Source organism: Nesoenas mayeri, assembly GCF_963082525.1.
Source record: "Nesoenas mayeri genome assembly, chromosome: 20".
Taxonomy (NCBI): domain Eukaryota; kingdom Metazoa; phylum Chordata; class Aves; order Columbiformes; family Columbidae; genus Nesoenas; species Nesoenas mayeri.
Genome location: NC_137569.1, coordinates 10363526 through 10377995, shown reverse-complemented (window position 1 = coordinate 10377995; position 14470 = coordinate 10363526). Strand labels below are relative to the sequence as shown.

The following is a 14470-nucleotide window of genomic DNA, read 5'->3' as shown; positions in this document are numbered from 1 at the left end:
ACGGGACAAGGGATCTGTCTCAAACTTCACCACTCATTGTGCTCGAAGGTTACATTTCTCCTCTTTTCTCCTAATAAAAAATATAGAGCACAGACACACAAAAGAAATTTCAAATCACATGCACGCAAGTATTCTGCCTCCCTGCAGATGAGCCTGGAAAATGGAGCAGGCAGGTCTGAGGTTGGTTACTTAACACATCCCTACAAGAGTTGGGCACAATCTGAATGAAATAACCTCTCTGAGGAGGAGCAGGCCAGGATTTAATCCCCACAGCACAACCGACACTTGTTCACAGCAGCAACACATTGCATGTGTTCCAGACATTAAAGCATTTTGCTCAAGAACCAACAAAATCCAGGACATCAAGAAAACTGACATCAATAACAAAATAAACCAAATCTGTAGCCACTAATCCATCTGTTTTCCTGTCTTACCTCTAGAAGCTGTACTGCTCCTTCATGTTCTCTTTTCGCCTCTGCCTGCGCCTAAAAAGAAATAAGAAATGGAGTAAATAAGAAAGCAGCCTATGTAAGTGCACTTCTACTACTCCCATCACTACCTTGATAGACAATTATAGATGTAAAACGCTGTACAGACTGAAAGCATCTTCAGTCTTTGGACAAACAGCAGTGAGAGATCAGAACCGCCATTCAGGAGAAAATCCCTTCACTTTGCTCAGGTATCAGAGTTCGCCCAGACACAGACACTCATCCTCGGTTTCCTTTACCATGTAAACTCACATATACCTCCTCCATACACTGCACTTCCAAGGACACCCGGCACAGGAGTCCACTCACTTCCCAGGGATTCAGAGAGTAAAACGTCCGTGCCGCCGGGCGCTGCGTACCTGCTGCAGCCGCCTGACCTCCTCTTGCTTCTCCTGCAGGACTAGCAGCGCTTCCTTGTGCTCGACTTCCAGCAGCTGCCTTCGCTCAGCCACATTTCTCATGTGCTGCAGAACAATTCACAGACAGCTGAAGGGTGACATTACCAAAATACCGTCCTGTGCTCTACCATAGGCCCTGAAGTCAAAACATGGCCTGTATTCCACGCCATCATTAAACAGAGAAGAAAGCAGGAAACTCTTTCCACAGGCCACAGCAACACAGTCAAAGAAAATCCTTAAATCAACAATCTCATTTCCCCTCCCACCCGAAACCCTGCAGCAGCCTTTCTAAAGCACCTCTGCCCGCTCTGGAAAGCCGTGTTCCAGGATCCCGCCAAAGCCGAATTCCCAACAGAAGCACAGAGATAAAAGAATGAACACAAAAAAGCAAAGAGACAACACATGCCATCCAAAAGCAGCACTATGTGTCTGGACAGTCCTTCCAGCCGTGTGGATCCTACTGACCTTCAGCACCTGCTCTAGATTCTCCAGCTTGGTTTGGAGTCCTTGATTCGTCTGAATTACTGAATCCCGTTCCTTAGTAACCAAAACAACCTGCAGTTTCAGGTCAGCATTCTCAGATTCAACCTGAAGAGAAAGGATTTTCAATTAGCACAAGTAGCCATAGGTATTCCTTGGGTAAACAACAGAAAACTATTTCTGTATCTCAATAGGTTGTTCTGCAGACCTGCTTTCAACTTGTAATGATACCAAAATCATGAACCTCCTTTCTCTCTGGCTTCCACTCAAAACAAATATCGGTCCTCAATGTGATGGATACTTTTATTTGCACACACGGTTTCTCCCACCAGACACATCTCTCCCGTCCTTTTGCAGGACAAAGGGATTGGGATATGAACAGGCTACATTCTGACGAGACACAAAACCAGGCACAAAGGTCTGCAAGGTTTTTAACCCTAGCTGGTAGGATTAAACACAGAGAACAGTACAGAAAGAAGGGGCAGCCTGCAGAAACCATGTTTGCCTCCTCCACCAATTACAGGAAGTTCTGGCAACATATTTTGGTTCTAGAGTGCGTTATGGCTTAATGACTATTAGCAATGCAGATTATTAAGCAAAGACAAAAGCTTGCACTTAGAACAAACAGTTATTGAATTTGTGGGAAGTCTTACGCATGGTGGCAACATGATGATTCTAAGATTGACACATGGGACAGACAAGTGGCTTTTTAACTCTTGTGCATTACATTTGTGGCTTTCTCCCCTGCCCCATCAGCCACCCAAACCCCTTTGAGGATGAAAGATAAATGTCAAGGGTGGCTGAGGACTTTCGAACACACACTGTGCTTGCAGTGATGGGCTCTGCTCCACCACCCTCTGACCAGCACACGCTGCTGCCCACCAGCCACTCTCCGGCTTTGGTCATGAACGCGTTAATGAGTTACCACAGGTGAACCAAGTTTGAACTTAAGTAAGGACAACGCACCCCACTCAAGTTTTGGGGAAATTCTAATGAAAATAGGGCAGTTACCTGCTCTGCTTGTGGTTACCATGGGGTACGCAGAACAGACGTACACAGATGGACACACGACCATTACTCAGCTGGCATCCTGAACACCTAGCAAGCTAGCAAGTGCTTCTCAGCCAAATTTTAGAGAAGCTAATGCAAACAAAGACACTGCTTTTTACCTGTCCTGCCCATCCAGCCTTCTCGTTCAGCTGCAAGTTCTCTTCAGCCAGTCGTGCATTTTCATTCTGTACCTCCTGCAGCTGGATCTCCTGTCCAGAAATAGCGCGTGTTACTACACCAAGGCCCGACTAACTTCCCCAAATTACTGTGCAGAGCAGCTTCCCTGCTCCTGCTGACTGGTGGTGCAGGACGCTGCTTGCGGCGTGCCAGGTACAGTTCTGCTCAAGCAGATACCAGCCCTTAAGTTTCTTTTCCCATTTACGTAGCCTCAAAGCCCAGAATGAGGAAGACTTTTCCTTGTCTGCTTCACAGCCCCAGAGTCACATTCTATACTGTGGTCCAGAACTCCACCTCCACCTACAACCATTCAACAAGCTTCCCTGTTGGTTCAAGATCAGAGCAGGCAGGAGACCATGGACCTGTGGAGAGACACGGAGTGAATCTCTGAGGTCCAGCCCATCTGCAGCAACTCCGTGAAGTATTACAGGAATTTAATACTTCCATAATCGCACCTGACTTCGCATCCATTTCCCCATCCCAACGTTTTATGGATCATCAAATATTTTCTGGCTGTCCCAAGAGCTAATTCCCATGTGTGCAGCCTCAGGCCAGGTACTTCAAGGTGAGCTGGTCCCTTCTTGATCGTGAAAAACTAAGTGTCTAACCAACCTATTCCCTAAGCATCCCATTCTAACCCAGACAATGAGGTGAAACTATGAACTGCAGATGAGTCTGAGCTATGCATTGGAGCTGACCTGAACTGAGATTTGAGCAAGACATAAAACATCTATTCAGCAGGTAAGCACCCTTGGGCCAACCCATAGTCATAGTCACGAATGCCACCAGTGCTGCTGAGCAAAGCAGAAACAGAAGGGAGAAACCCAGATGCTGTGATATGACCTGCAAAACCTCCATGAAATTAAAAAGTGGCAAGATTTCATCCAACAAATACGAAGCACAAGAAAATGGCTGAGAGTCTGGGTAATTACCATCTCAAGATGCAGAAATCTTCTGATACTTGTCTGGAAATGGCAAGGTATCTCCTCAAAATAGCGAAGGCCAGAGTTTCATCCAGTGATTTATGCAGCTATATTGAAGCCACAGCTGGCCGAAAGACTAATTAAACAATTCCAGCCTCAAAGGCTGGAGCCCCAAATTTGTGACACTGTGCAACTTAAGAGCCAGACTGGTGATTCATTACTCAGAAAAACTGAAGAGAATCCAAGAGAGGCAAACAACAACTTAGCTCCTCTTCTACCATTATGCTCACAACAGCAGGTAAGGAGAACACTTACCAGTTCCTTGCATCTTTTATGCTTTTTCCTCACTTCATGCTCAAGGTTTTCACATTTTTTGCGCTTTTTCTTGAGTTCAAACTCCTGCATGAAACCAGCATTAGTAAATCAGCATGTCCACACTCTTACAATGCATTCTTACAATGTTTAGAAAGGGCCGGAGGACAGGATGCGGGGGACAAAAAGAGCTGTGCAAAATATTCAGCTTGAAACACTAGCTGTGCTATCTTAGCTCCCATTCTAATCCAGATGACACCTAACAGAGAGGAGGCATCCTCTGGTTCTGTACCTTTACCTGCAGTTACTCGCCACCACCCTTGGTTCCTCAGAACAATAAGAACTGCACAACCTCACAGTGAACTGCCCTGGTTTGCTGGAATCACTCGTAAGGACACACTCCTCACGTGATGTCTGTCCCAGGCCAGTCTTATCTGTTCCCAGATCAAATAAGATTCAACCAAACGCAACACAGAATCTACTGGCCTGTTTTCCTCTCATTTTCTGTGACATATTCCTCTGTCAGCCCCATACCTGGAGGTGCCACCCAGCAACACCCTCCACGCCGGCAGCCTGTGGTCTCCTACCGATTTCCCAAGCTTCCCGCTTTTGCAGAGCAGCTGCACCTAAAAAGACTTAAATCCCTAAAATCTCTGCCTGGATTCCATGGATTAAAACCCCAAGAAAATGTACAGTGCTTCCTCATGCAAAATCAGGGTCACAACTCACCAGCTGCTTTATCTGGTGGCTGCTCGCTGGGTCTGTTACTGCATTTTTAGGAGGGAAATTTTCATGTCCTTCAGAGGCAGGTCCCAGTGACTGCACACCTGGTTCCACCTGGAAAGCAAGTGAGATACCAGAGAGGTCAGGGCTAGCCAGGACCCCAGAGCACACCAGGCACACCGAGGGAGAACAGGCAGCACCGCCTGGGAGAGCAACATTCCCCATCAAAACCCCAGATCTCTGAGCTGCACCACTGGACGTGGAGAAAGGTGAACGCTGTGCCAGGGACCTCGTGGCCACCAGAGACCTGTGCTGGGAGTCTGCTGGGGCCCAGTGCCAAGGCCACCAGCATCCTGGCTGGTACCAGCACTGGTGTGGCCAGCAGGCCCAGGGCAGTGACCGTCCCTGTGCTGGGACCTGGGGAGACCAAAACTCAAATCCTAGGGGCAGTTTTGGGCCCCTCACGCCAAGAAACGCCTTGAGGTGCTGGAGCGAGTGGAGAGAAGGGAATGGAGCTGGTGAGGGGCTGGAGCACAAGTGTGATGGGAGCGGCTGAGGGACCTGGGGGGTTCAGCTGGAGAACAGGAGCTGAGGGGAGACCTTCTGATCTCTGAACTGCCTGAAAGGAGCTTGGAGCCAGGGGGGTCGGGCTCTGCTCCCCAGGAACAAGCGCCAGGAGCAGAGGAAACGGCCTCAAGTTGCGCCAGGGGAGGGTGAGGTTGGATCTGGCAACAATTTCTACCCCAAAGGGCTGTGGGGCATTGGAACAGGCTGCCCAGGGCAGTGCTGGAGTCACCATCCCTGGAAGGTCAAACAGATGGAGATGAGGTTCTCAGGGACATGCGTTAGTGCCAGGGTGGGTTATGGTTGGACTTGATGGTCTTGAGGAGCTTTTCCAACCAAAATGATTCTGATTCTATGACTAAACCACCCACATGGCACAGTGAGCTCCACAAGGCTCTTGGATCTGAGTTCCCATTTGTGCCTCACTGAAGGTTTCAATCAGAGGCGTCAGCAACACCTTCCAGGGACCTCTCCAAAGCAATCCAAAGATGGAAGATGGGCAGAAGGGAGAACACAACCTCAGAAAGCACAACAAACACAACAGCAGAAAGCAGAAAGCAGTAAGAATCTCAGAACCTAAAGGCAGGAAAGTGCAGACAAAAAATAGCAAGAAATGGAGCATCCCACCCCAGCCGGTAGCTGAGAAGGACTGAGATGGTAGCAGACGTGCTCTGGTTCACGTGCCACCACCAAAGCAGATGAAAGGAGACCCTTTTCTGTACATGTTTGTTCACAAGTTTCTAACAAATACTCTTTCAATTTGAGCTCCAGACAAACACACCCTTGATCCTCTCAGTTTTCACTCTCGACTGATATTTGACCTTGCCTTGTCTGCCTAGAGTAATCCCTTACAGCTCTTTACTTTCAGTCGGCCTCTCTCATCAGAAGCAGAATTTCTCATTTCACTGGGAACACCCACAGCGCTGAGGGATCTACACCACGGAATCAGCCACCGGGACAGTGTCGAGGCACCTAAAACAACATTTCTTTTACCTGTTTTAGGCTTGAAATGCTGGTTTTAACTATATCTATGTTCGTGGCTCCACTGCTGGAAGCCAGAACACCCTAAGAGACTGAACTCAAGGGCAGGCTTTCCAAGACTTTCAGATTTTCTGCTCCAAACACAATCCTGCACCCAGCGTCCTGCAGCGCGGTTCATGTGGGTGCCTGGAAATCTCAAGATCCTCCACCCAACCCACAGCACCTGAGGAGCCCCAGCCCTTGGGAGCTTTCAGATGTGCAGTGAAACTGGTGTTTAGCTCTGGAATATCCACGTGTAAATGCTTCTGAGACTTTTTTTTAATCCACCCGAGAAAGTTTCAAATCTGTATTTCACATCTCCCCCCTAAAACTATGCTTCTTTGCAAACCGAAGCCATTGCATTTTAGTCAAATTTAATAACATGAGGTCCCAAGGAATGCAAGTGGATACCAGCTGAGGTCAGATACCCACTGCACTGTGCTTCACAAGTCATGCTCTCCTGCAAACAGATGTGCAAGACAACAAATCTGCTTGTTTGTGATCATTTCCCAGTAAAAAGCTAAACAAAACCATGACATTGCTAATTACAGACAATTTAGAAAAATTACAAAATTTTGAATTTGCCCCCATGGACCTAATTTCCACCCACAAACAAAGACACGTCCCCAGCCACATGCTCATATACTGTTATTTTTCTGCAGAACTGACTCATCACCATATTAAACAAGTGATAAACGAGACTGGCACACATCGCGAAGAGAGCTGGGACCTGGAGCTGTGCCCCGCATCCACAGCAGGGACGGGGAGCCGCTTGGTGAATGAGCCAGATGCAAGGAATCTGTTCAACCAGACAGTTAAAAATCACCGTAAACCAGCTGCTTTCCCCACTGAGCGCTACCCATGCTGAGCACTGACCTTGGCAGAGACAGAATCCCCGAACTCCAGGCTGGTTGGGCTGCAGGAGCTCTGCAGATCCCAGCCCAGCCCTGCTCACGCAGGGTCACAGAGCAGATCACACAGGTGGGTCCAGGCGGTTTGAATGTCTCAGAGCAGGAGACTCCACACCCGCTCTGGGCAGCCTGGGCCAGGCTCTGGCACCTCCCAGCAAACAAGTTTCTGCTCATGTTCACATGGAGCCTCCTGTGCTTCAGTCTGTGCCCGTTGCCCCTCACCCTGGCGTTGGGCACCATGAACAGAGTCTGGTCCATCCTCTGACACCCACCCTGAGCTATTGATCCATTGATCAGATCCCTCTCAGCTTCTCTTCTCCAGCTCAACAGCCCCAGCTCTCTCAGTGTCTCCTCATCACAAAGATGTTTCAGACCCTGCCAAGAGAGCAGGATGCTGAGGCTGTGTCCGCTGAAGTCAAACAGACAGCAGGCTCAGAAGTACTTGTGCTTTAGCAAATAATCAGAAAGTTTAAAGCATGACATAAATTAAAATGCTGTGGACTTTCTAGAAAGCTCTGCCCTTGACACCCTGAAAGCATCATCGCAATCCTGCCCCAAAAGAAGCGCTAAAGCTTTTTCCACCTCACCACGGCCCGTCCCCTCCGCTGTGCCAGGGCAGCTCTGTGCAGCCTCAGGCAGAGCTGGACCGAAAAACTGATGCAGGTTTCAGGACACGGCGGGAGGAAGGCTGGGTTTGCCAGGTTGTTTTTAACTCAGATCCATCACACCCCAGTGCTGAACGTGAGCTGCACTGACACAACTGAAGGGGCAGCGGGACCGAGCAGTGGGAAACAGGAGGTTGTTTAAAAAGTCCCTGCTAAATTATAGTTTACCATTATAGAGATAAGCATCAACCCAAAACCCTAAATAAAGAAGGAGAGAAATCAGAAGGAGAACAGAGAAATGGGATTTTCCAAGGACACTCAGATGAAAAGCTTGATTGTTATATTCTGAGGAAGTTCTCTGAGAGCCGGGGAATACTGCGCTGACGCACTGTGCTGGACAGCAGGACAGAAAAGCAAAGTAATTTCTTTTAATGACGATAATTGCGATTATCGCCCTGAGAGCTGACTTCCCCCTCACCACAGCACCGCTGCGCCTGCGCAAACTCAGCACGTTGAGCCCGCGCTGTTCTGCGCTACAGGTTTCTGTGAAAAGAACAGCAACAGCCTCTGTGCTCCCCCTTCACTACCGCTGTTGGACTTAGTCGCTATTTATCAGCCAGAAAAACCTTTTAACAATGAGGACGCTCTCTCCTGAATCACAGAAATAAAGAGCACCTATGAGAAAGACCATAATATATGTTCTTGTGTGCAGAATCTGCAGGGTCAGTTGAAAATCAAGGTATGGAAGGGCTGTCCAAAGAAGACAAAGGAAGAGGAGAGGGGGGAAAAAAAAGGTCTGTGCATCCCTCATCATCATGGAGGAATCTGAGGGCGAGGGGTCAGCAGGACAGGAACCTCAAACTATGAAGAACAGAGCTGAGCATCTCTCTCAAATTGATTGGGAAATTACATATTAGAGAGCAGTGTAGGGGAAAGGGACCTGGGGGTCCTGGTGGACAACAGGATGACCATGAGCCAGCACTGGGCCCTTGTGGCCAGGAAGCCAATGGTACCTGGGGTGTATTAGAAGGGGGATGGTTAGTAGATCAAGAGAGGTTCTCCTGCCCCTCTGCTCTGCCCTGGGGAGACCACACCTGGAATCTTGTGTCCAGTTCTGGGCCCCTCAGTTCCAGCAGGACAGGGAACTGCTGGAGAGAGTCCAGCGTAGGGCAACAAAGATGATTAAGGGAGTGGAACATCTCCCTTATGAGGAAAGGCTGAGGGAGCTGTGTCTCTTTAGTTTGGAGAAGAGGAGACTGAGGGGTGACCTTATTAATGTTTATAAATATATAAAGGGTGAGTGCCACGAGGATGGAGCCAGGCTCTTCTCGGTGGCAAACAATGATAGGACAAGGGGTAATGGGATCAAGCTGGAACACAAGAGGTTCCACTTAAATTTGAGAAAAAACTTCTCAGTAAGAGTGACAGACACTGGAACAGGCTGCCCAGGGGGGTTGTGGAGTCTCCTTCTCTGGAGACATTCAAGACCCACCTGGACATGTTCCTGTGCGACCTCACCTGGGCGTTCCTGCTCCAGCAGGGGGATTGGACTAGATGATCTTTTGAGGTCCCTTCCAATCCCAAACATACTGTGATACTGTGATACCGTGAACAGTCTAAAAGAACAACTGTAAAAGCCAACAAAATAAACAGTACCGAATCACCCAAATTAGACAATATTCACTCAAAGGTTCAAAAAACCCCCTCTGGCATAAACCAAATCTCTCACTTCAGCAGTAACTGAACTGAGATGTGCCATGTGTCACTCCCCCGACAGCAGCGTAATATGAAATAACTGGAAGGTGGCAAATGTCAAGTTTTAAGAGTATTCCAAGTAGAGACCTGGGGAAACACAGACTAGTCCATCTGACACGTGTTCCAGGCTAACTGATAGAAACTGCAACAAAGGTTAGGCAGATACTTAAAAACAAAATCAAACAAACATATATTGGGAAAAAAACCCCACACTCACAGATCTACAAAGAGTTTTTCTAAAGGATTAGCAAGCAAACGGGTGGGTGAGATCCAGCAGGTTCTGTTGGGTGCTCTCAACACATCCAGCTACGGTGCTCTGAGCTTCTGCAGACACTGACCCACCACAGGATGAGGGTGAAGACTTGCTCTGGGTAAATAGCTGGTACAAATGAGAGCGCTGAGAGAGGCAGCAGGAACCGTGCTCTCCAAGTGCTGATGTAGGAAAGAGACATGGTGAAAAGGGCCTCGTGACACTGAGAGATTACAGAGGGCTGTCAGACAAATAACGTTGTAATAGAACCCAATGCTCATACAAAAAGGCAAAGAGATCTATCGGGGAAACGGAGACGCAGCTTCATTACTCCAGCATGTAAATCAATGACAGTGTCTGGGGTGTGTGCAGTGCTGCTTCCCCCAACACAAAAACACAAGAGAACATGTACAAAGGAAGGAGGCAAAGATGAGTAACACTGAATAATGGAAGTGGCTAAAGAGAAACAACAACAAAAAACGGCTGAAGAAGTGGGGCCTGTAAACTCACAAGTGACTCGGAAAAGATGAACAAGGAATGAATACTCAATACATCTTCCCTGAGAGCTGGGGAGCAACAAATGAGAGCGGCCAGCGGGAGTTGGGAGGGAAGGCGAGTCCTCTCACAACCCACAGATGCGAAATTCTGCCCCGGGAGACGCGGGCACTGAGAACTCGCAAAGAAACGGGGCGAACCCACCCGAGACAAACCCACCCGGCCCCCGCGGCCCCGCGGCCCCGGCCCCGGGAACGCAGGACCCGCCGGAGCCGGGTGCCCCGGGCAGCGCGGCCCCGCCTCCCGCAGCCCCCGCGGGCGGCCCCGAGGCCTCCGCGGCCCCTCACCCCGGCCCGGCCCCGGGGCGGCCCCGCCGAACCGCCCACCGGGACTGGCCCAGACCCGCTCCCCACGGCGGGCTGAGCCCCCCGGCCTTTCCTCGGCGGCTTCGTCCTCCCTTGTGGAGGATTGCGGCGCTGAGGGGAAGCCCCGCTGCCCAACCCCGCGGGCAGCGGAGGCCCCGGCGGGCCTGGCCGGGGAGCGGCTCGGCCCCGCCGCGGGAGAGGCGCTGCCCGCGGGCCTCGGGCCCGCCCGCCCCGCTCCCCGACGGACGCGGCCCCGCCGCCGCCCCAGGCCCGGCCCGGCGAGGGGCCCGCGGGAGGGCCCGGCCTTACCTGCCGGCTGCGCGGCCGCCAGCGGGAGGCGGCGCCCGGGGCGGCCCGGATCAGCTGGGCTGTACCACTGCGGCCGGGGGCGGCCGGGCCCGGCTCCTCAGCGCGGCCCTCGGGGTTCGCCTGCGCGGGGCCGGGGGCGGCCTGGCGGTCCCGGAGCAGCGGGTCTCCCCGCACCGCGCCCCCCAGGGACTGCTGCTGTGCATCTGGGAAAGGGCACTGTCACAGCACCAAGTGACAGCCTTCAGGGCTTGGACGCTACCCGCGCAGCCCACCAGTGCTCTCACTTTCTTGCCCCGCCGCTGTTTTCTCCTGTAAACGCATCGAAGAGGTTCAGGTGCAGAAGAGCATCCCAGCCCCAGTGCTCAGCAATCTGCGGCATTCGGGTCGTCCCGGCTGCACCTGAACCCACATGTGTCATGTTCTGCAGCCCTTTTTTGTTGGGAAACACGAACCTCAAGGCATCGAGCCAGAACTGCCTGGGTTTGTAGGCTTAGGAGGAATATTTTAGTTAAAGGAGGTAAGCGAACATGAAGAGCAGCAGCATTAGGATGCTGTGCCCATTGCGCACCTACAAAGAGCCAACATGCAAACGTCTGTAAACACCGAACCGTCTGTTTTCACCAAATGAGGGCAGGACGAGGGGTTGCCTGATTTCCTAGACTGTGTCCCCGCTCACACCGTGGGACACGGTGCTTTAATCGGTCACTTCAGAAACAGCCCATCACCTGTTTGCAGGGGATGCAAACCACAGCGCGCACATGCTCCCAAGAAATTTCCTAAGAACAGTAATTAATTGACTCATTAAACAGCACAACTTCCAGGGCACTGACGCGCTCATCTCACCTCCCTGCGTCCTTCCCCTCGCAGCGCGGGGTCCCCCGAACGAGCCTCCTTGGGTAGAGGTGACCCTTTGGTGCAGGTATTTAGCGTCAGTCCGAGCGGTCCCAGGCGTGCGGCAGCGCTTGGCAAAGAGCCGCCTGAGCTGCTTTTAGAGGAGCGTAGAGACTCCTTGAAATTCTTGAGCGCGATCTGCCTCTGCAGCCGCAGCACCTCTCGCTGGGATTCCCGCAGCAGGCGATCGAACTCGATGACGTTCAGGCAGCGAGGGTCGTCCTGCGGGAAACGCAAACGTTGTGTCGCTGACAGGCTCTAAAAGGTGGAACAACTCGGGGTAGTGATTGAACATGCAAACTCCAGAAGCCTTACTGAAGAGACACTGGTGAAAACCAGGTAATGTGGCACACAAGGATTCCTTCTTGTGTATTCAAAGCATCAAAAGCTGACACTTTGCATCCCTTCTGCCAATATGCTATTCCTCCTGCAGATAAAAACTAGCCTGTGATGCTTCGACTATCCCAGGGTTACCCACAGTGTGTGCTCTCTCAGTGCCTGCCAGCAGAGAGCGTGGCAGGATAAGATCATCTCATTTCCCAGCCAAACAAGAGCCTTGGCTGGTTTGCCTGGTGTGGGTGCTGGCACCCTCCGCAGCCCTAACGCTGGATAGGGCTTTAAATGCTGGAAAGGATGAAGAACATCTGGGACTTATTCAGTTCTCACTCAGGATAATGTTTGGTTTTCAAACATTCTTGATTTCTAACCTCTTCAGAGACAGTGTGGGTGGATCGGCCCCTATCTTTAGCACAACGGGTCACTCCCACCCACCCCAGACCCAAACCCAACAGCTTTTCAAGGAAACCAGTGCAATTTTACTCTCACAAAAATGGTGAGAATATGTCACCAGCTTGTTTAATTCTTCAAAGGTTTTTCAAATTTCAGGAAGCTGAAAAAACACGTACCTGCGTGTCCATACACACGTACAAAAGCTGGTTATAAAAACCTGTCTTTACAAACACGCTGCTGGAGGAGACATTGCTCATTCCCCTGGAAAGCTCCTAAGCCAGTGAATTCAATGCATGCTTCGTCTCCAGGACACATTTAATCTGCTTCCCTGTTCACTTCTTATTCACCCTAAAAATAGTTTGGGATTTATAAATACAATTTGCGTAGAAAACCATGGTTACTCTCACGCTACAAGGGGGAAACTGAGGCAGCATTAGCGGGAACTGATTACAGATTCAAGACGTGAGCAGCTGGGCCTCCTCTGTGCCAGCCTCATGGTCAGGCTATCAGGATTGCGGTTCTTTAAAGAAAATCAGCCGTGGCACTGTATAAAATCTCCCTTCCCCCACCAAAAAAAAAAAGGCAGCTATTCCCAACAGACAGGCTGTGAAGCCTGGGGGAACAAGGGAACAGAAAAAAAGCTCAGTCCTCCACTCATGGTTTCTGTTCTACACGTCTCCTGCAGCTGCCTGGCTGTTCCCCGCAATCCCTCGCTTCCAAGAATCCAAGAAATTGCCGCCTGGTTTTAGCTGGAGCTGGGCTTAGCTTGGAAGCCCATCACCAGAGTACGATCTCAGGAAATCATTTTATCCTATCCTAAGAGCCTTGACTTTGCAAAACAAGGCCAGTGGTTTCGCAGCCCAGCGTGCAGGGTGTCCGTCCTGCCGCTGGAAAGGAACTGAGTAGATCCATTTCGTAGCTACTGAAATATGTGTGCTGATTTAAATGCCCTGCGTTAAAATTGATTTGGTTACAAACTCTGAGCCTGCACATAATATCTCTGCATATAAACCCCTTCATTGGCATAATGCATTTTGCATGCTGCAGACAGATTAGGTCAATTTTGAATTTTAACTAGCTGGCAATTAAAATTTAATGAGCAGCTTGCTTGGAAGAGAAATGGGAAAACCAAGATCAGGCAGAATGATTTCCTCTCTTCTCTGAGGATTCCCTGCTCCTGTATCGATGCTCCCAGTTACTGGTGCCTCGGCAGCAACACGTTCTCACCTCCAAGCCAGCGTGGTCACCCATGCCCTAGGAAAGCAGCAGCCGAATTCCTGAGGACTGCACCCATGTGTGTTTCCTCGGCCAGCAGTGAGTCTTGCTCACCCGCCTTTGTCACATTCCTCAACAATTTGTCACTCCCCTGTCCCTGGCAGATTCAGGTTGCCCAGCACACTCTGCCAGGAAAATCAGGCTGCTCTGGAAGGGGTCTGTCCCACTTCTGTGGGGTTTGCAGTGAGAAATCAAGGGGACAGGAAGGGAATTTCTTCTTGATGACACCATGGAGCACAGTCAGACCTGGATAACCTCCTGTGATTTAATGTCAGAAGGGATCAGTGGGGCAGCTCTGTACAAACAGCAAACACCAGATTGTTCTTGTCTTGGCGAGATCTGCGATAGGGAAAGACTGAGAGTCTACCTTCAAACCTATAGTTAAAATGAACATGTGACAAGCCAAAAATAAAGCTGCTTTCAGTGAGGAAGTATTTGTCACCTAAATATCATGTAAGCAGGGTAGGTAGAAATGTAAGTATTCATTCAGCTCAGCTGGACGCAGGAACATGGGGTTGCACTTGGCCACATCTGCATTAGCGAAACAGGGAATACAGAGCAAGCCCAAGCATTACTGAGCTTCTCATGAGAGTTTATCAACTGACCTAAACTGAAAGCATCCAGCTCCTGACCAAAAGGTGTATCTGATTTGCCTGGAACAGGTTGCTTTAGTCATCTTGAGTGGGGGTCATTTCACCTGGCAGAGGTCCTGTCAGCCTCAGTGCGGATAAGCAGTGCTTTGAAGGAGCG

General features: G+C 50.3%; 1 protein-coding gene across 1 annotated transcript in view; it reads right to left on the bottom strand.

Annotated features, from left to right (window-relative positions):
- Positions 1-14470, bottom strand: part of TSPOAP1 (TSPO associated protein 1) — a gene marked incomplete at its 5' end in the record, with an annotated part of 74491 nt that overhangs the window by 43290 nt on the left and 16731 nt on the right. The window contains 7 exons of the mRNA XM_080357367.1: positions 435-485; positions 848-952; positions 1352-1474; positions 2536-2625; positions 3832-3915; positions 4558-4665; positions 11669-11938. Coding sequence (XP_080213493.1) covers positions 435-485; positions 848-952; positions 1352-1474; positions 2536-2625; positions 3832-3915; positions 4558-4665; positions 11669-11938 — 831 coding nt within the window. The remainder of the gene's footprint in view (positions 1-434; positions 486-847; positions 953-1351; positions 1475-2535; positions 2626-3831; positions 3916-4557; positions 4666-11668; positions 11939-14470) is intronic.